This window comes from Aspergillus wentii (genome assembly GCF_001890725.1).
Source record: "Aspergillus wentii DTO 134E9 unplaced genomic scaffold ASPWEscaffold_1, whole genome shotgun sequence".
In the NCBI taxonomy this organism is placed as follows: Eukaryota; Fungi; Ascomycota; class Eurotiomycetes; order Eurotiales; family Aspergillaceae; genus Aspergillus; species Aspergillus wentii.
The window spans coordinates 499226-518118 of NW_024467832.1; the positions used below are offsets into that span (position 1 = coordinate 499226).

Genomic DNA, 18893 nt, shown 5'->3' on the forward strand with positions numbered 1-18893 from the left:
GATTTGCGGCGCAGGAACCATGACTACATTAGAGAGGGTTGATAAGACGAACCACACATCTCTGGGACCGTTTGCGACGTGCAGAATCGTGATTGGTTCCAAGGATGGGGTGAATCAGGGTTGAACTTGGAGAATGTCACCAAGGCGTACATGAAATTCTGTGGCAGCAGCCGGTTTCAAATTGTATGAATAGCCATCTTCAACTGCATATACAATCTACTCGACATGTTCAGCACTAACTCCATCTTTTCCGTCTTCCTCTTCATGTCGCTTGCCATCAAAAACCACCTTAATATCTTCCAATGAATACCCCTTCGTCTCGGGAAACATGAACCACGTCACCCCCAAAACAAGCACATCAAAACAGCAAAAGAAAATATAATACTTCCATCCAATCCGCCCCAGCGCAATCGGATTCACAAACGCCAGCACAATCAACGAACCGTACACGCCCATTAATTCAACCGTTAGCCCTTTACTGCGGATACTATAGGGAAAGATCTCAGTCGGATAGGCTAGAAGGAGTGGACAGTATGCAATGTCGTAGTGGAAGTAGAAGACAAAGACAAAGGCGATGACTGTTCTTCCTAGTGGGGATGCCTGGGTGCTGTCGAAGAGGGCAGAACAGGTTGTCCAGATGATAAAGGAGATGAGCATGCCGATTGCGGACCAGAGGAAGAGAGTGCGTCTGCCGAGTCGGTCGACCAGCATTGCGGCACTGCCTGCTGCGATGAGGTTGAAAATTTGCAAGAGGCCGTTGATGAGGGTTTGTGTGTCTGCATCGCGTATGCCGACTGTGTCGAGGACGAGAGTGAGATAGTAGGATACAACAGCAACGCCCTTCACCATTAGCATAAATATAACATGTAAATAGATAGATAGGTAGCTTACATTCCACTGCGCAAAACAACCCACACAAACCGCAATAAACGTGCGTTTTCGATTCCCCGGCGTAGAAACCAAACTCGACCATTTCGTTTCCTGCGCTGCATACTGCTCTATGCTGATTGTGCGTGTGATCTCGTCCATTTCAAACCTGATCAACGGATGTGATTCATCGCCTGCCGTGTGGTATTTTGCGAGTAGGTGTTTTGCTTCGGTTGGGCGGTTGTTTGCGATTAGCCAGCTACACTATTAGCACTATGTCAATATAGGTGTAGGCATATGGGTTAGTACCGCGGAGATTCAGGAACAGCCCAAAAGAAGAGAATTTGGACGATTGGGAATCCGGCCTGCACGATGGATGGAACGCGCCAGGTCCAGTCCGAGGAGAGTTGTTTCTGCGTCCCGTATGTTGTCCATGAGGCGACGATGGCGCCTAGATAGTACATTGTCCAGAAGGCGCTTTTCCATCAACATACAGTATAAAAATAGATGATAAAATAGTGATTTCATACCTGGTATACTTCCCCCTATGCGTGGGAAACGCCAATTCGGTAATCAACATAGGCGAAGGCTGCACGACCAGCATCGAGCCTATACCAACCAGGACCCGCGAAAAGACAAACATCCCATAATTGACCGCCGCAGCTTGGATAATCGACGCAATGATGATAGTTACAGCGCCGGAAAAGAGCGTCCATCGTCGCCCGATTCGGTCGGAGAGAAGACCGATGGCAGGGAGAGAGATGACGCTGCCGATGGACTGGGCTGCGTTGACGACGCCGAGGACTTGGCCGGTGGGATTGTTGAAGTAGGATTTCCATTCTGGGATGGATTGGAGGGCGTTCATTAGGGAGCCTGTCATCTCGTTAGATGAGGTGAGGTTATCTGGGTAAGATGGGTACCATCGTATCCTGCTACGGCGGAAGAAAGGAGGGGAATGAAGAGGATGAGATTCAGCTGGAGGAGATGAGGAATGCGAAACCAGAATTGACAGTGCTGGGGGAGGACTGAAGCCAATGCTTGTCCGACGATATCTTGGTCTTTCATTCTGCGTAGAGTATAGAATGTCGATGGTAGAATAGAGTGGTGGGTCTACCCCATGGGGAAGTGGAGATGATATACTCTGCAGCATCGGACATGCCGTCCGCAGCGGAGACTCTGTCCGCCCCGGATTCCCCGTCCGTTCCTGTCTATAAATTGTATAACAATAGTTGAATTAAACAGAATAAAATCATCATCAGAATACTCACTACCGAATCATCAGACACAATGGCACCCTCCGACAGCATCTTCAAAATGCTCGACATGCACGGCAAGACCGTCATCATCACCGGCGGCTCCGGAGGCATTGGCTACCAGATCGCCCGTGGCCTCGCAGAAGCCGGCGCCGACATTGCCCTCTGGTACAATCGCTCCACCAGCGCCCACGAACAAGCAGCAACACTAGCCAGTGACTTCAACATCAAAGCCAAAGCATACCAATGCTTCGTGCAAGACTTCAACTCCGTCCAGTCCACCATCAACACCGTCGTGGCTGATTTCGGACACGTAGACGTCATGATCGCCAATGCGGGCGTCCCCTCCAAAGCGGGGGGTCTTGACGATCGTCTCGAGGACTGGAATCGCGTCGTGGACATCGACTTTTCCGGTGCTTACTACTGTGCCCGTGTTGCGGGGGATATCTTCCGGAAACAGGGAAAGGGGAATCTCATCTTCACGGCGTCCATGTCGGGGCATGCTGTCAACGTTCCCCAGCAGCAGGTATCTCCTTTCCCATCCATCGACCTTATATACAGTGTACTAAGTAACGACAGGCCTGCTACAACGCCTGCAAAGCGGGCATAATCCAGCTCTCCAAGTCCCTCGCCGTGGAATGGGCGTCCTTTGCACGCGTCAACAGTGTCAGTCCAGGCTACATCGACACGGCGATCAGCGGGGACTGTCCCGCTGCGATGAAAGAGGAGTGGTTTTCGCTGACTCCGTTGAAGCGGGATGGGGATCCGAGAGAATTGAAGGGTGTGTATCTTTATTTGGCGAGTGAGGCAAGCTCGTATACGACTGGTGCTGACTTTGTGGTTGATGGGGGGTATACTGCTAGATAGATAGATAATACGAGCGGAGCGAGTATTATAGTATATGAGGTTATAGTACAGGTAGTATATGGACGGACGACTGTGTCCGTGCGGGGTTCTTATTTATACATCGTCCCTCTTCTTCTCAATACCATCTCATCTTCATTCATTCAAGCAAAAGATAAAAAGAAAATGACAAAATCAAACCCCTCCTTCGTCCTCCACTCCATCAAGAACGTCTCCTTCGAAGACCGTCCCATCCCCCCTCTATCCGACCCCTGGGATGTACGCATCCACATCGCCCAAACGGGTATTTGCGGTAGTGATGTGCACTACTGGCAGCGGGGGAGAATCGGGGGTATCTCCCTTTTATACATTCTTTTTTATGGTTGTTTTTGTGTACTGATTGGTAGACTTCGTGCTGGAATCGCCCATCGTCCTCGGCCATGAAAGTTCCGGTACAGTCGTTGAAGTCGGATCGGCTGTGAAGAATCTCACCGTGGGCGATCGTGTTGCTGTTGAGCCCGGGGTTCCATGTCGACAGTACTCCTCCCTCTCTCTTCGTCTGTCTATATGAACATAGCTGATAATCGATAGCTGCACCTACTGCCGGCAAGGCTCCTACAACCTCTGCCCAGACACCGTCTTCGCCGCGACCCCTCCCCACGATGGCACTCTATCAAAATACTACACCACCCAGGCCGACTACTGCTACCCGCTACCAGCTCACGTCGACCTCGAAGAAGGCGCCATGGTGGAACCCGTCGCCGTCGCCGTGCAGATAACCAAAGTCGGCAACGTCCGTCCCAACCAAACGGTGGTTGTCTTCGGGTGCGGGCCGATCGGGCTCCTCTGCCAGGCTGTGAGTAAGGCATATGCAGCGAAGAAGGTGGTGGGCGTTGATATATCGAGGTCGAGGTTGGAGTTTGCCAGCTCCTTCGGGGCGGATGGGGTTTTCTATCCGCCGGCGAGAGAGGAGGGGGTGGAGGAGAGTGCGTGGAGTGAGAAGGTGGCAAGGATGATCAAGGAGTTTTTTGAACTTGGTGAAGGGCCGGATGTGGTTATTGAAGCTACCGGTGCGCAGGCTTGTATCCAGACTGGAGTGCATTTGACCAGGAAGGGAGGGGTTTATGTGCAGGCGGGCATGGGGAAGGAGGTACATCCCATCCATCTATATACCCGTTGAGGATATGAGCTGACTCTGTAGAATGTCGTCTTCCCCATCACGACAGCGTGTATTCGCGACCTTACCATCAGAGGATCAATCCGGTATACAACCGGCTGCTATCCCACTGCAGTGGATTTGATCGCCAGTGGAAAGATCGACGTTAAGCGACTCATCACGGATCGATACACGTTCGAAAGAGCAGAAGAGGCGTTTGAATTGGTGAGGCAAGGCAAGGAGAGCGTCATTAAGGTCATCATTGAGGGATGCAAATAGTCTGCTCATATGGAAATGATCAGATAGTGAACTCATCACATTAACTCGGTAAACGCCCAACCATAGCCGTTTACTGCGGGCTGTATCCAGTATCGAATCCCAGTCATCTGTCAAGACTGCTGCCCATCTGTCGGTTATGTTTCATGTCATGCTGCCTCACAACTCGAAGTTATGCTATGAATGTTTGGTTCGGATGGAAAAGATGGTTGAACCGCAGCTGAAGGTCACACTAGCTGTGGCAGATATTCCTGTTCAATTTTCATGCTTCTTAGACTTGATTGATGTCGTCTGTTGAGTAAAGGCCCTTGCTTTTTAACAATTTTACTGATGCCTTGTGATGACTTTATCTGCCGAGGTATCTTTGTCTTGGCATTTCTGCACTTCATCTCTTCTCTTCGTTTCATTCCATATCAACCACCTTGACGTTTCCATCATCATCATTAGTAAATTAATACCATCATGTCTCTTAAAATATCAGCAGCAAGCTGGCTCCTCGTCTCCCTGGGCCACACCGTACGTCCCCCACCTCCATCCATCATCCCCAACTAACAATTCACAGATCTCCGCCAAAGAATGGCAATCAACCCCCCAATTCCAAAAACTCCCTACTCTTGCCTCGACATGCAGCAGAGCAGGCTGGTACCAGGGTAGTGCATTCTTCATCATGACGGGTGAGTCCATACAAGTCAATTTCAAATTAAATGCACCTACTAATACGGATAGCCCTCATCAACTACAACTGGTCTCAGAATCCGGCACTCCTGGAAGAGCCGGTAAACAAGGCCATTGCGGGCTTGATCACGGCTATTGTCTGGGTTAGCTCAGGCTGGTATTTTAAGAATGGTGTCAAGGCGAATGGGTTCGCGACGGCCCTGGCTGGTGCGATCCAGGCGTGGGCTGTTTTGAATTAGACGCATTGCATTGTATTGTATTGTTATTGTCAACGTGAAGGGGTCGGGTTCTTCGGGATGAATACCCCTGCGAGTATTAGATATGAATTATAATTCAACGCTTGATGCGCAATTTGAATATATTCCACCACGGCTGGTTCTGGGTCTGGGTTATCTGTAAAATACGATCTGGGGCATCTTTCAACGCAGGTGAAGTCATGGAAGAGAGTTCATGTCCAGGAAAGCTGGTTATCAAGTATTGCATTGTTGTTTCCATTCTCCGACGCTAGGTTTGGTCCATCTTCACGGTGATTCTGGTTCGTTAGATTCCTACGGATGAAGTTGTTAGTGAGTTCAAATGTCGTAAAATATAGGACTTGACATGTTCATCTCTCTTCTTCTCTGGAGTGTGGCTGCTGTAACAGACGGTAGCTTAACGACAAGAAATTTCTAGTACGCTGTTTGTGTGGAAGGAAGTTATGAGAAAAAGAGTGAAGTTGAGGTTGAGAGCAGAATGCCAGCCTTGGTGCCTGACAAAGTCTGCCACATATACAAGGCAGAAATAATTTGTTTTTCGTTCTAGAACCAGCCAGAGACTTGCCATGTGGAATGTGGATAATCTGTCAATTTAGACCCATTCCCAGAATATACAGCAAAACGGCTTCCGACAAACATCCTGGAAATATACCCAGGCAGGAATATATGTACATCTTATATAAACAAACAGATATCATGTACTGGAATCCCCAATATATCCAACTAGTAATGAACCAAACCAATCGCCAGTTATACAAAGTCAAAACACCATACCTTCCCCAATGCAATGGCTTAGATAAAACAGTTTATACAAATCTTGATGCAGGTAATATAAAAACAGGTGCAATGAGGCTCACTTGATCTCAACGTATTCAGTGCTAGCTGATGGGGCACGCCGGCCCCATCCACTGAAGAATCCGCCTGTTCCTGAACTGACGGATTCGGTTCTTGAGGGAGAGGGACCGAGGAAAGAGTTGCGGGCTTCGGTCCTCGTCCCAGTTCGAGGTGGTGATTGCTGACCACTGATCAGTTTGCGTAGTGAATCTAGCTTCGCCTTGACCTCTTCTAGTTCTTGCTTGGCCACAGCCTCGCCTGTTTTCGCATTCACCAGTTCCAGAAGTAACGTCTCTTCGGCTGCTGGCTTATGGTCATCGGTGGCCAATACTGTCTGGAGGCCAAGACTGCTTGAACGTTTGTTGAATGTGCTCTTCGTACTCTTTGTGCTCTTTGTCGAATTGCTTCGCACGAGTTTCAGCTCCCGCAAGCCGCCCGGACTGTAGCCCTCGCCTGGTTCGCTGGTAGGGGATCCAAATGTCTCCGGCGGGGTCTCTGAGCTAGGCGACCTTGTCATGCGCAGTTCTCGAATCGTCCGTTCCAGTCGCTGTCGGTCCCGGTATCCGTCTTGAATCCGACTTCTTGCCTCCCGGATTTGTTCTCTCAACGATGAGTTTTCCTGTTCATGCTCGTCGATGCGTCGAGTCAGATCGAAGCACCGTCCAGACTCTATTTCATGCATTTCCTTCCATCGGTTTAGATCGTCGCGAAGTTGATATTTGGTCTGACTGATCGACACCCGCTTGGAAGAATCGACAGCGGTAAATCTCTCGTCCGCTTTGTTAATAAGTTCCATCGGGGGATCATCTGCTTCGGTTTCTTTGATACGATTCAACAATAACTTTGCCAGCTCCTGATCTTCCTCGCGCTCTTCACGTTCTTGTTGCAGCTCTCGAGTGAGGTCGGCATGTTGTCGTTGCAAATCGCTCAGGGCCATCAAAAGATCTTCAATTTGCGTGTGTAAATCCCGGTCTTTGTTATGGGTCATAGCTGACTTCGCGCGTGGTTTTGATGGGTCCGCGGTGGAAAGTTCCGTCGGGGCTGTGCTGGCATCGGATGTGGACTCTACCGAGTTGAGCGTGGAAGTCATACTCTGCTTGGATGCTGATCGGCGAATGCTGCCATGGTTAGGATTGGGAGAAAGCGACTTGACGGAATTGTGAGCGCTTGAGCCTGCCCACAATCGGCCCAGAAACCGAGCGGTCGCGGCTTGCATCTGGGGGAAGGTGATGCCTGTCGGAACGCCTTGTGACTGGTTGTAACTGGCTTCCAGGGTTTGAAGACTCTCTTTAGTCACGAGTGAAGTCAAAGAGACGAATTCTCTAACCATTTCATCAGGATGCAAAGCATACCTAAACAGGTCAGTTTATGGTTTTCCAATATACGTTGGGATTTACTCACGAATCCCACAAGCTTCTTGACAACAAGAGCTGCATGACATCCTCGAATTCCGCGCATGCCATGAGCCTCTTCTCATTTCGCTGCATGAGAGAGAGCGCAACCCGCATCAACGTTTCGCAGGCGCCTTCCAAGAAGATGACATCGTAAATCCGAAGAAGAATCGGGAGAGGGCACGCAACGGCGAAGAAAGAAAGGAACCATTGCGACACGTATACAGGCTCGACGTGCAGTGCCTCCAAATGCGCAAATAGGGCAGGACGGTGACGAGCAAGAAGGTTCTGGAATTGATAAACTCGAAGATGAAGACCGGAAAGGTCAGGCAGGTAACAAGTTCGTAGATCATAGTGCTCCATCAGGCTGCGGAGAATATGTCAGCCACACTTATGCATAAGCAAGACAATGCAAAACTTACCGCACAAGCACGCAGAATGCTTCTGCATCCGTCATGTGCATCAACAGGGGCCCAACGACAAAGCCTAGACCTTGGCAGTAGCCAATTTTGGTATCGTAAAGACTGAAGCACTTCAGGACTCGGGCAAGCATCTGCTGCCCTTCACCATGAGGGTCTCGGAACATCTCCACATTGGGAAAACTCCGACCAATGTCTTTCCCGATCAGACCTTCATACGGGCTAGTCTCACCACAGAGTCTCTGGTACTCGACAAGGAGCGACGCATCCCGGGCACCAGACAAGCTGGGCCAGACTACTCCTCGCAGTGGAGGTGGAACACCCCCACGGATCTTGTTCGAGGTCAGGGTCGGGAGTCGCTGGGCTGTTTGGGGGTAATCGGCCACCAGCGCTGCCCAGAATTCCAATTCGGTCATCGGTGGGGTAGGCAGTTGTGAATATCGCAAGGATGATCGAGGGTCATCGTGGATCAATCGCCTGATGTGGTGCAGAGACTGCGATCGGGACTGTCTCTGGTGAACCTGGGCAGCCGTCACGTTCGATAATCCCGACTTAGGATTCGTGGCCAGCGCATTGTTCTCCTGCTCCAGGCGAGCGAGTAGGAGAGCCATCGACTAAATAATGTCAATATCGCCCTTTCTCATCAATCCTTCCGCTTCTCCCTATTTATTCGTTACGCACCTCATCTGATCCCTCACCACGTGGTTCATTTTCCTCCGTCTTATCCAACTCTTCCCAGTCAACCACATCACGATCCCCAGATTTCCGCTGACCCTTTCCATCGTGGCTTCGAGATCTGGTAGGATTGGCGCTGGAGTCTTGTTCGACCTCTGGTTTTGCCCCGTCTCGCGTTGGTGTAGTCTTTATTTCCTCCTCACTCTCATCCTCGAGCACCTCAGGGGAGGTAGAATCAACAGGGGTTTGTGGGATGTCGAGGTTCCTCCAGTCCGGCTGAGTATGTTCGGAATTGGATTGAATGTCAGACAAAGGAACGGTCACCATCGAATCGGTATGCACATGATTGTTTGGGGCGTCCGCATTGAAGGCGCGAGCTGGGAGCTGTTCGGAGCTGTCCATGGTCGATATGCGAAGGGATGCGAGATGGTCGATCGATCAATGCAGCCTTCCTCGAGGAAAACTCCTCGTCGAATGACAATTGGGGGCAGGCTGAGTGAGGAATTGTGGGATGAGATTCGAGGGCGGAGGGGCTAAACCAGCACGATAAGAGGATTAAAGCACAAAAGTCGAACGAGGGGCGACCAACCACGACAGCATTTCTAGAATCGATGAGACAATAGAAACGGTCGAGGAGTAAAAATGAATTGAGGATCAAAAGCTAAAGATGGTGGGAGGAGGAGAAAGAGGACGGTGTGTCAGGTCTCCCTACTAGTCTGACGGCGATAGATTACTTTTAGGGGCCGCCCTTTTCTCTCCTCAGTACAGTAATTTTTCCCCTCGGGTCTCGCCCGCGTTGGCCCCGTCGATCGCTTTCAATAATTCCAGCTTCCATCGACTTTCGTTTCTTGTCGCAGACTCAGGGGATATTCTACAAGCAGCAACAATTACAATTTACAGTATTATTTATCACTGTCTGGGGTTGCTCTGGCCCTGGGGTTGTATTGATATTGTATCCATGGAATCCCATCTCTCCTTTTCCTGTGTTCCAACCATGGAAAAGCCAGCATTTCTCTCCGATGGACCGGTCGATCCATCGTCAACCTTTCAGTCTCCACACCGTTTAGATGGCTCCCGTCTGACGGCGGCCGCTTTGAAGTTCTAGGTGTAGGGTGAATCGAGCTCTGCAGGTCTGTATGTGACTGTTAGGGAAAATCGACTATATATAGCAAAATCAACATGTCGATATTATATTTTGGTAATTTGATTTCGCAATGTGATTCCCCTGGATGTAATTTATTGCTGTTTAGTAACAAGTTTCAATGATATTGCGGGGACAGAATTTGCTGGCTGTGATTGGCTGGTGTTTCCAATATCGGAATATCATTGGCTCATTTTACTTTACCAGTGAGGTCTATTTGACAGTAGGATGGAGGTTATGGAGACATTCTAGAAATATTATGAGGGATAAAGTGGGCTATTCGAGAAACTTGAATGATTTAGAGAATAGCATGAAAAAGCGACAATGGTGCTGTGGGGTGAATGGTGTGCTTTGCCGCTAGATATAAAGTCATGCTGAATCATTGAGTGCAAAGATACTGCTTTATCTTTTTTCATCCTTGGGCATTGGAATAAATATTTGATACTATCCAAAGCATATTGTACTCAAAATTATGGCCATAGGTAGTAAATACAAATCAAATGAGCATTGATTGTTGCATCCAAAAAACCAATAATGCCATCCACTGCGTTGCTTAGGGAGAAAAACAAGATGCAGAGTAATCCAGACCCTTTATGAAGAATCACTGAATTAAGATAAGCTTCTTGTTAAACTGTCACTTTTACTGCCAAAAGAAGGGCAAAAGTGAGGTTACTATCGCCCTTTCCCCTCCCCCGCCTTGTGTATGTTTTGGTCGTGCCTTCCCTTTTCGGCTACTTTGTTTAGGGATTGCCTCTTCCGGCCACTTTTGCGCCACACTAACCGCGGAACAACGTCTCTCCGCGTGGCTGATCCCTGCTCCGAGCAGCAACAGCGAGTCGCCGCCGCGTGTTTTTCTTTTTTTGGCCGGCAAAAAGCGTCGACAGCAAAACAGATAGACAAAGAGACGGGGAAGAAATTCACTTGTGTTTCTCTAACACAACCACGTCTCTCCCTCTCTCTTTTTTATCTCTTCCCACCAACCTCTCTAGCATGCTGGAGGTTTAATTTTTCTTCATTTCTCAACCCTTGTACTAACATTACAGTCACTCCTCGCCCTCTCCTTATCTCCGTGAGCGTGTTCGCGACCACCACTTCTCAAGATGGACGATTCAATGGCCGAAGACTCCGTCTTTGACGACGGCGGTAGCTCCGACTTTGTCCCTGAGCCTGCTCCCGTACGCGTTTGACTTGCTTCTTGATTGCATTTGAAGATTTCTTTGCTAACCGTCGGCGACTTCGCGCTTTCTAGAAACCCAAGGCGAAGGCGGCTCCCAAGAAAGCGGCGCCCAAGAAAATGACACAGACCACTCTCACAGCCAAGAAGCCTGCTGCAAAGGGCGCAGCGGCCAAGAAGCGGGCAAAGCCTGACAGCGATGATGAAATGGACGACGACCCCATGTCCGACGATGGCGACGACTCAGCTCTTTCGCATACCCCGCCGACGAAGGCAAAGAAGGCCCCCGCTGGCAAAAAGGGTGGCTCTAAGCCTCTGGCCGATAATGAAAATGAATCGTTTGGAAATGACGATGCTGATGAAGCGCCCAAGAAGGAAACCAATGCATCAGAGAAGTACCAGAAGGCAAGTCACCCAAGCTCCGTGGCCATGATCCCAAAGCGTGTCGACTAACACGTTCACCCTATAGCTCACACAATTAGAACATATTATTAAACGTCCGGATACATATATTGGTTCCACAGAGCGCACTACCCAACATATGTGGGTATACAGCTCGGTGTCGGAAGGAATGGAATACCGTGAAGTCTCCTACGTCCCTGGTCTCTACAAGATCTTCGACGAAATCGTTGTGAACGCGGCAGACAACAAGCAGAATGACAAGAACATGGACGAGATTCGTGTAACCATCAGTCGCGAATCGGGTGAGATCAGCGTCTGGAACAACGGTCGGGGTATTCCAATTGAGATGCACTCAAAGGAGAAGTGCTATGTCCCCGAACTGATCTTCGGTCAACTTCTGACATCGTCCAACTACGATGATACCCAACAGAAAGTGACTGGTGGTCGTAACGGTTTCGGTGCTAAGCTGTGTAACGTCTTCTCCACCGAGTTCAGCATTGAAACCCAGGACTCGCGTGTGAAAAAGAAGTATAAGCAGACTTGGACCGAGAACATGACCAAGATTGGCAAGGCAAAGATCACCGAAGCCAAAGGGGAGGACTACACCAAGGTCACCTTCAAGCCTGATTACGCCAAATTCGGCATGGAAAACATGGACGATGACTTCGAGGCTCTTGTCAAGCGTCGTGTCTATGATTTGGCAGGTACTGCCAAGGTTGCTGTCAAGTTGAACGGCTCTCGCATTCCCGTTCGCAACTTTAAGAAGTACATGGAAATGTACACTAAAGCAATCCGAAGAGAGCGTGGCGACGACGGTCCCGCGGCCAAGGATGAAATCATCACCTGTAGCCCGGACCCTAGATGGGAAGTTGGTTTCGCCGTATCGGATGGCGCCTTCCAACAGGTGTCGTTCGTCAACTCCATCGCCACGACCTCTGGTGGTACCCACGTGAACTACATCGCCGATCAGATCTGCAACAAGTTGGCGGAGACGGTCAAAAAGAAGAACAAGAATGGAGCAACTCTCAAGACCGCCCAGATTAAGAACCACATCTTCATCTTCGTGAACGCCCTCGTCGTTAACCCGGCCTTCACCTCCCAGACCAAGGAGCAGCTTACGACGAAGACCAGCCAATTCGGTAGCAAATGTGTGCTCGAGGAAGATTTCTACAAGAAGATCCTCAAGACTGAGGTCATGTCGAACATCTTGCATTTCGCTCAGCAAAAGGCCGACCAGATGCTGAAGAAGTCTGACGGTGGCCGCCGCTCTCGCATGAACAATCCGAAATTGACTGACGCTAACAAAGCTGGAACGAAGGATGGCCATCACTGCACTCTCATCCTGACTGAGGGTGACTCGGCCAAGGGTTTGGCCATGGCTGGACGAGCGGTCGTCGGTCCGGATCTTTTCGGTGTGTTCCCCTTGCGAGGAAAGCTTCTCAACGTCCGTGATGCTTCTTTCGATCAGATCGCAAAGAACGCGGAAATTCAAAACATCAAGAATTTCATCGGTTTGCAACATAAGAAGGAATACACTGAAACACGGGGTCTGCGTTACGGTCACTTGATGATCATGACTGATCAGGATCACGACGGTAGTCACATCAAGGGATTGCTCATCAACTTTCTTCAAGCTCAATTCCCGAGTTTACTGAAGATCCCCGAGTTCCTCATCGAGTTCATCACTCCCATTGTCAAGGTCTGGAAGGGTGACCCCAAGAATCCAACCAAGCAGCGCTCCTTCTTCACTATGCCTGAGTACGATGCATGGAGGGAGGAGCACCAACACGAACGTGGTTGGGATCACAAGTACTACAAGGGTTTGGGTACTAGCACTACTGAAGATGCCCAAGTCTACTTCCGTGATCTGGACCGCCACCTCAAGGAATTCCACACGATGCAGGATAATGAGGCCGAATTGATTGAACTTGCCTTCTCGAAGAAGAAGGCTGATGAGCGAAAGGAATGGCTGCGCCAGTTCAAGCCTGGAACGTACCTGGACCACTCTGTATCGAAAATTACCTACACCGACTTCATCAACAAGGAGCTCATCCTGTTCAGTATGGCTGATAACATGCGATCTATCCCGTCGGTTGTTGATGGTCTGAAACCTGGTCAGCGTAAAGTCTTGTACGCTTGTTTCCGCCGCAACCTGAAGAAGGATATGAAGGTGGTCGAGTTGGCCGGTCACGTTTCCGGTATGACGGCGTACCAGCACGGTGAGGCTTCTTTGCAGCAAACCATTGTTGGTCTTGCACAGAACTTTGTCGGATCGAACAACGTCAACTGTTTGGAACCTAGTGGAAACTTTGGTAGTCGTCTTCAAGGTGGAGCTGACTGCGCCAGCGCACGTTACATTTACACCCGACTGTCACCTTTTGCACGACGCGTATTCAACCAGGCCGATGAGCCTCTGCTCACGTACAATGAAGACGATGGCGCAAAGATTGAGCCCGAGATGTACATGCCCGTTGTTCCTATGATCTTGATCAATGGTGCCGATGGTATTGGTACGGGATGGAGTTCTTCAATTCCCAACTACAACCCCGAAGACATCGTGGAGAACCTCAAACGGATGATGGATGGAGAAGAGCTCAAGCCCATGCAGCCATGGTTCCGCGGCTTCACTGGTGAAGTCACTGCTATTGGCGGTGATCGTTACAAGTTCAGCGGTACCATCAAAGAGTCGGGAGAGAAGGAGGTGGAAATCACCGAGCTTCCCATTAGGAGCTGGACACAAGATTTCAAAGATAAGCTTGAGGATATCATCAAGGCTGACAAGACGCCTTCGTTCATCAAGGACTACAAGGATTACAACACGCACACCAAGGTTCACTTCGTCATTCAGTTGGACGAGAAGAACATGAAGGGAGCGTTGAGCGAGGGCCTGGAGGAAAAGTTCAAGCTATCGAAAACCCTTGCGACTACCAACCTTGTTGCGTTTGACCCTGAGGGTCGAATCACAAAGTATGCCACCGTTGAAGATATTCTCAAGGAGTTCTTTACGATCCGGCTCAAGTACTATGAGCGACGCAAGGTATGCTTTTTCTGACTGGCATGAGGCCAGATAGCGTGTTTATAGAATGAGCTAACACGATTTGCAGCAATACCAACTGTCTCAACTCCAGAAAGAGTTGGAAAAATTCAGTAACCAGGCTCGCTTCGTTCAAATGATCATCGACGGCGAATTGGTCATCTCCAAGAAGAAGAAGGCCGTGCTTGTCAATGAGTTGAAGGAGAAGGGGTTCAAGCCATTCCCCAAGGTGCAGGAGGCTGTTAAGGCGGGAGAGGATGAGCCTGCCGCCGAGGATGAAGAGGGAGATGATAGCGAGAATGTCCTCTCCAACGCCTACGACTACCTTTTGGGAATGGCCATCTGGTCTTTGACACAGGAACGTGTCGAAAAGCTCCGCCGCCAGATTGGTGACAAGGAGATGGAGATCGACACTCTGATCAAGTTGTCCAAGGAGGACATCTGGAGAAAGGATCTGGAGGATTTCATTGAAGAATGGAGATTCCAGCTTATCGATGAAGATCGCCGTCAACGCAAGGTGGCCAGCCTGGGTCGTCGCCAGTCAACCAAGCTTATGACAGGTGGCCGTGCTCCGGCTAAGAAGCGCAAGGCCGCGCTAGGTGACGACCCTGATGATGAAGACTTTGCCGCTCCCAAATCTAAGAAGTCAGCCGCTGCAAAGAAAACCGAGCCCAAGAACGCCTTATTGAGCTATTTGAGCAAACCGGCAGCTAAACCGGCATCGCCTGCTGGTGACGGTGGTGATTCGGACGATGACTTTGACCTTGAAGTACTGCCGAAGAAGAGTCGAGGAGCATCGAAACCCGCAGCCAAGCCTGAACCCAAGGAAGAGGATGACGATGTGGTAATGGACGACGTGGTAGATGAGCCGGCACCTAAGAAGGGCCGTGCTGCATCCAAACCTGCCGCCAAGAGCAAGTCGCCCAAGGACGAGGACGAAGACGAGGATGATGATGACTTCGAAGTCGAAGAAGCTCCGCCCAAGAAGGGCCGCGCTGGAGCAAAGGCTGCTCCCAAAGCTGCTCCCAAGACCAAAGCTAAGGTCAAGGACGAGGACGACGATGATTTTGAAGTCGAAGAAGCCCCACCTAAGAAGGGCCGTGCAGCAGCCAAAGCTAAGCCCAAGCCCAAGGACGATGACGATGACCTCTCCGATGATGATTTCATGGAGATCGCCAAGGCCGAAGCAGCCAAACAGCCCAGCCGTGCGAGCCGCAAACCAGTGAAATACACGGCATTGAGCGACTCGGACAGTGATAACGGGGATGATCTGCTTGGCGATGTCAGCAATATGGTCAAAGGCATTGGTAGCAAATCTGGTGATGACTCCCGCCAACTCTTTTCTGAGCCGATGCGGTCCGAAGGTGCTTCTGGTCTGAAGGCTAGCAGCAGCAAACCCTCGAATCTTTCGAGTGATTTTGATGCGGACGAAACGGACTACAGTAAACTGCTGCCATCTAAATCGCCTCGTCGGTCATTGCTAGTCAAGCCGAAGGATACCAAGGCTCCCGAAAATGAAGAAGAAGAAGAAGACGACGAGCCTGTGAAACCTGTCGCCTCCAGGGCAAAGCCCGCTGCAAAGGGCAAAGCAGCCACGGCTGCAGCCTCCAAGCCGGCTGCGAAGCCGCGGGGTCGCCCTAAGAAGGATGCTGCTGCTCCCGCCAAGGCTGCTGCCTCCAGTGCCATGTCTCCAGCGGCTAAAGCGTACGCATCCAAGCAAGCTAAGGCTGGCGGCAAGAAGAAGGTCGCAGATGAGTCAGAGGACGATATCGACGCCATGGCCGACAAACTCCTAGACTCGGATGAAGAGGAGGCACCGAAGCGCAAGCCGGCCGGTCGACCTGCTCGTCGGACAGCAGCGGCGAAGAAGACGTATGTGATTGACGATGATGAGAGCGAGGACAATGGAGGCGATTCGGCGGATGACTTTGACGATGAGAGCGAGTGATTTCGGGATTGTTGACCCGGCGCTGAGCGTCGCGTAGTCGCAATACTTCTTTTGTGTTTTTATTTTCTTTTTTATGTATTTTGACCACCAGTTGTACTACCGATCTTGAATTGAATGTCCTTATTGATTATTCCCAAATCTTGTGATTTTGTAACTATTTCTCATGTTCGGATCGGCAGAACTCCGGCTCGGAGATAGCAGCATCGGCCTTTGTGGCGAACCCTCGGAGTCGGAGATAGTTTTTTCTTTTTTCCTCTTCTTTGTCGCTGTTTCCCACGGAGATGCTTATGAAGCCAGTCCTTTCAAGCTGTCTGTCTCCGAGCAATACGAGAGCCTTATCCGAGTGGCAAGCAGACAAGCTCACAATCTCATTTCTTGTTTCCGACTGTTTCCATATGGCGTGACCCACTGCACGTCGACTTTTTGATAGACTCATCCACTATCGTCACTTATCCAGGCTTCCAGACTCCAGTCGTCACTCGACCGAGACTGCGCCGGACCCATTAATCAGCCCGTTAAAAATTGGTGAGAAAACTCGATGGGTATACATATCGCGTTGGTCTCCCTCCTTCCCTTTCCCTAGTCAGCTAGCTCCCTTCAAGCGCCCCAAACTCACCACCATGCAGGCCTATCTCCAGTACCGTCGCATTGGTCACGCAGTTCGCAGGCAGCTCGACGATGGTCTCCCAGAGCGGGTCCGCTCGGGATCTGGCCTCCAGGGGAAAGAGCAAAATGCTTCGCTAGACGCTAATGACATTAACCTGAGTGAGCCCGTGTTGGCAGGTATCCAAGTCCAGCAACACGATAACAATGGATCGCATTCTCAGATTCTCCTCGTCGGATGGGAACACGACCATGATCCCCTCAATCCGCGCAACTACAGCCTGGCCTGGCGTCTCTCTGCCACCTTGGTAGTGTCCGCCATGGCTTTCATCGTCGGAGCGGCCTCGTCTATTGAATCGGGTGTACTGCCGCAGAACAGCGCCGCCTTTGGAGTCAGCGAGGTCGTCGCATCGCTAGCCACGGGTCTCTACCTGCTCGGTTTCGCTGCGGGGTCCCTCGTCTCTGGTCCCTTGTCCGAAATCCTAGGTCGTAACGTCGTCTACGCCGGATCGCTGACCTTATTCATGATCTTCGTCATGGCCACCGGTTTAGCTCCCAACATCGGCGCGCAGCTCGCCTTCCGTTTCCTGGCTGGTGTCTTTGGCTGTCCCCCGCTGACTTGCGCCGGCGGCACCGTGGCCGATCTGTGGGATCCTCTAGAGAAAACTCTCACCTTCCCTCTATACGCGATCCTGTCCTTTGGCGGACCCATCATGGGCCCAACCATCGCCTCATACATGGGCCAGGGCACGCTCTCCTGGCGTTGGACCAACTGGATTATCCTCATCGGCTCCGGTCTCATCCTCGGACTAGTCATCCTCTTCCAACCAGAGACCTACGGTCCGCTTCTCCTTAAATGGAAGGCCCACCATCTCCGGACAGCAACGGGCGATAACCGCTACCACGCCCCAATGGACCTCCAACAGACAGCCCTCTTCTCCCGCATGTTTACCGCCTGCCGTCGCCAATTCGAACTCACCTTCCACGAACCCATCATCCTCCTCATCTCCCTCTACATGACCGTCATCTACATCGTGCTTTTCACCTTCTTCGACGGCTACCCGTACATCTTCACCGACGTCTATGGTATCTCGCAGGGTCTCACAAACATCGTCTGGGTGGCTATGTACGTGGGCATTCTATGCGCTAGCTTCCTCGTCCCCGTCATCTACCACTACACGAAGCGCGAGTTCCAGGAATTAGCCGCTGCCCAGAAAGCTGACCAACCGGCCGAAGAGCAAGAGAAGGATCTGGGCAAGAAGAATATCCACTCTCGTCCGGAGAATCGGCTCTGGTTCGCCATGTCTGGTGCACCGTTGATTCCTATCGGGTTGTTCTGGATGGGTTGGACGGATTATGTAAGTCTTGTTGTTTTCTCTATCGATTTATAATTGCACAGCTAACCAAAAAAAAAAACAGAGCTCCATCTCCATCTGGTCCCCTATCGTCGCGTCTGCCGTTTTTGGTTTCGGAACCATCACCGTCTTCATCTCCAGTTACATGTACGTTATCGACTCGTACGACATCTACGCCGCCTCTGCATTAGGCTTCATGACTGTGTCACGGTACTGCGCCGCCGGTGGGATGACCGTTGTCGGGATCCCGTTTTACAAGAATATGGGGGTGCACTACACGTTGACGATTTTGGCATGTATCAGTTCGGTCATGACGCTGGTGCCGTATGTGTTTTATCGGTATGGTAAGACGATTCGGGGATGGAGTCGGTTTGCTGTTGCTACTTAATCATGGCTATGGTCAGTCATGGCATATTATATTTGGTGGAGAGGTAATCGATAATAAGGGAGGTATTGGATAAAATAAAATAGATAGATACTAGATGATAATAGATAAATAGATAATAGACAAGAAACAAATAAACAAAGTGCAACAAATAACGATCATTCTAACCATGCAGCCAAACCAAACACCAACACCATCCTCTAAATCA

The 18893-nt window shown here is 50.4% G+C and overlaps 8 protein-coding genes across 8 annotated transcripts; 6 read left to right on the plus strand and 2 right to left on the minus strand.

The window, feature by feature from the left end:
- Window positions 1–45: 45 nt before the first annotated feature.
- On the minus strand, window positions 46–1932 carry ASPWEDRAFT_55674 (uncharacterized protein; the record flags this gene model as incomplete). Its single annotated transcript, XM_040838244.1, has 5 exons — window positions 46–840; window positions 892–1126; window positions 1177–1344; window positions 1398–1740; window positions 1788–1932. 5 exons carry the CDS (start codon window positions 1930–1932, stop codon window positions 217–219), a joined length of 1515 nt encoding a protein of 504 aa, XP_040693864.1. The 3' UTR covers window positions 46–216.
- Window positions 1933–2154: 222 nt separating this feature from the next.
- On the plus strand, window positions 2155–2987 carry ASPWEDRAFT_99315 (uncharacterized protein; the record flags this gene model as incomplete). Its single annotated transcript, XM_040839657.1, has 2 exons — window positions 2155–2646; window positions 2700–2987. The coding sequence occupies 2 exons, from the start codon at window positions 2155–2157 to the stop codon at window positions 2985–2987; spliced, it is 780 nt and encodes a 259-aa protein (XP_040693865.1).
- A 162-nt stretch (window positions 2988–3149) lies between these two features.
- ASPWEDRAFT_166275 (NAD(P)-dependent alcohol dehydrogenase) lies at window positions 3150–4398 on the plus strand (the record flags this gene model as incomplete). Its single annotated transcript, XM_040829965.1, has 4 exons — window positions 3150–3315; window positions 3371–3500; window positions 3555–4113; window positions 4165–4398. 4 exons carry the CDS (start codon window positions 3150–3152, stop codon window positions 4396–4398), a joined length of 1089 nt encoding a protein of 362 aa, XP_040693866.1.
- Window positions 4399–4810: 412 nt separating this feature from the next.
- On the plus strand, window positions 4811–5413 carry ASPWEDRAFT_33514 (uncharacterized protein). Its single transcript, XM_040833804.1, has 3 exons — window positions 4811–4911; window positions 4958–5069; window positions 5122–5413. Exons 1-3 carry the CDS (start codon window positions 4858–4860, stop codon window positions 5307–5309), a joined length of 354 nt encoding a protein of 117 aa, XP_040693867.1. The 5' UTR covers window positions 4811–4857; the 3' UTR covers window positions 5310–5413.
- A 764-nt stretch (window positions 5414–6177) lies between these two features.
- Window positions 6178–9045, minus strand: ASPWEDRAFT_166277 (putative GTPase activating protein (Evi5); the record flags this gene model as incomplete). Its single annotated transcript, XM_040829966.1, has 4 exons — window positions 6178–7510; window positions 7560–7916; window positions 7972–8582; window positions 8650–9045. The coding sequence occupies 4 exons, from the start codon at window positions 9043–9045 to the stop codon at window positions 6178–6180; spliced, it is 2697 nt and encodes an 898-aa protein (XP_040693868.1).
- A 1616-nt stretch (window positions 9046–10661) lies between these two features.
- On the plus strand, window positions 10662–14465 carry ASPWEDRAFT_33517 (uncharacterized protein). The gene is made up of 3 exons (XM_040833805.1): window positions 10662–10959; window positions 11034–11363; window positions 11428–14465. The coding sequence occupies exons 1-3, from the start codon at window positions 10885–10887 to the stop codon at window positions 14410–14412; spliced, it is 3390 nt and encodes a 1129-aa protein (XP_040693869.1). The 5' UTR covers window positions 10662–10884; the 3' UTR covers window positions 14413–14465.
- On the plus strand, window positions 14379–16419 carry ASPWEDRAFT_193112 (uncharacterized protein). The gene has a single exon (XM_040832257.1). The coding sequence runs from the start codon at window positions 14531–14533 to the stop codon at window positions 16340–16342; it is 1812 nt and encodes a 603-aa protein (XP_040693870.1). The 5' UTR covers window positions 14379–14530; the 3' UTR covers window positions 16343–16419.
- A 543-nt stretch (window positions 16420–16962) lies between these two features.
- Window positions 16963–18688, plus strand: ASPWEDRAFT_47079 (MFS transporter; the record flags this gene model as incomplete). The annotated part of the gene is made up of 2 exons (XM_040836899.1): window positions 16963–18303; window positions 18365–18688. The coding sequence occupies 2 exons, from the start codon at window positions 16963–16965 to the stop codon at window positions 18686–18688; spliced, it is 1665 nt and encodes a 554-aa protein (XP_040693871.1).
- Window positions 18689–18893: the final 205 nt, after the last annotated feature.

Bases quoted from the DNA above. Each gene is read 5' to 3' on its own strand.
- ASPWEDRAFT_33514 (XM_040833804.1), top strand. From the start codon at position 4,858: ATGTCTCTTAAAATATCAGCAGCAAGCTGGCTCCTCGTCTCCCTGGGC. The intron at 4,912-4,957 runs GTACGTCCCCCA...AACAATTCACAG, and splicing joins TCGTCTCCCTGGGCCACACC to ATCTCCGCCAAAGAATGGCA. The intron at 5,070-5,121 runs GTGAGTCCATAC...TAATACGGATAG, and splicing joins TGCATTCTTCATCATGACGG to CCCTCATCAACTACAACTGG.
- ASPWEDRAFT_33517 (XM_040833805.1), top strand. From the start codon at position 10,885: ATGGACGATTCAATGGCCGAAGACTCCGTCTTTGACGACGGCGGTAGC. The intron at 10,960-11,033 runs GTACGCGTTTGA...CGCGCTTTCTAG, and splicing joins TTGTCCCTGAGCCTGCTCCC to AAACCCAAGGCGAAGGCGGC. The intron at 11,364-11,427 runs GCAAGTCACCCA...TTCACCCTATAG, and splicing joins CATCAGAGAAGTACCAGAAG to CTCACACAATTAGAACATAT.
- ASPWEDRAFT_193112 (XM_040832257.1), top strand. From the start codon at position 14,531: ATGATCATCGACGGCGAATTGGTCATCTCCAAGAAGAAGAAGGCCGTG.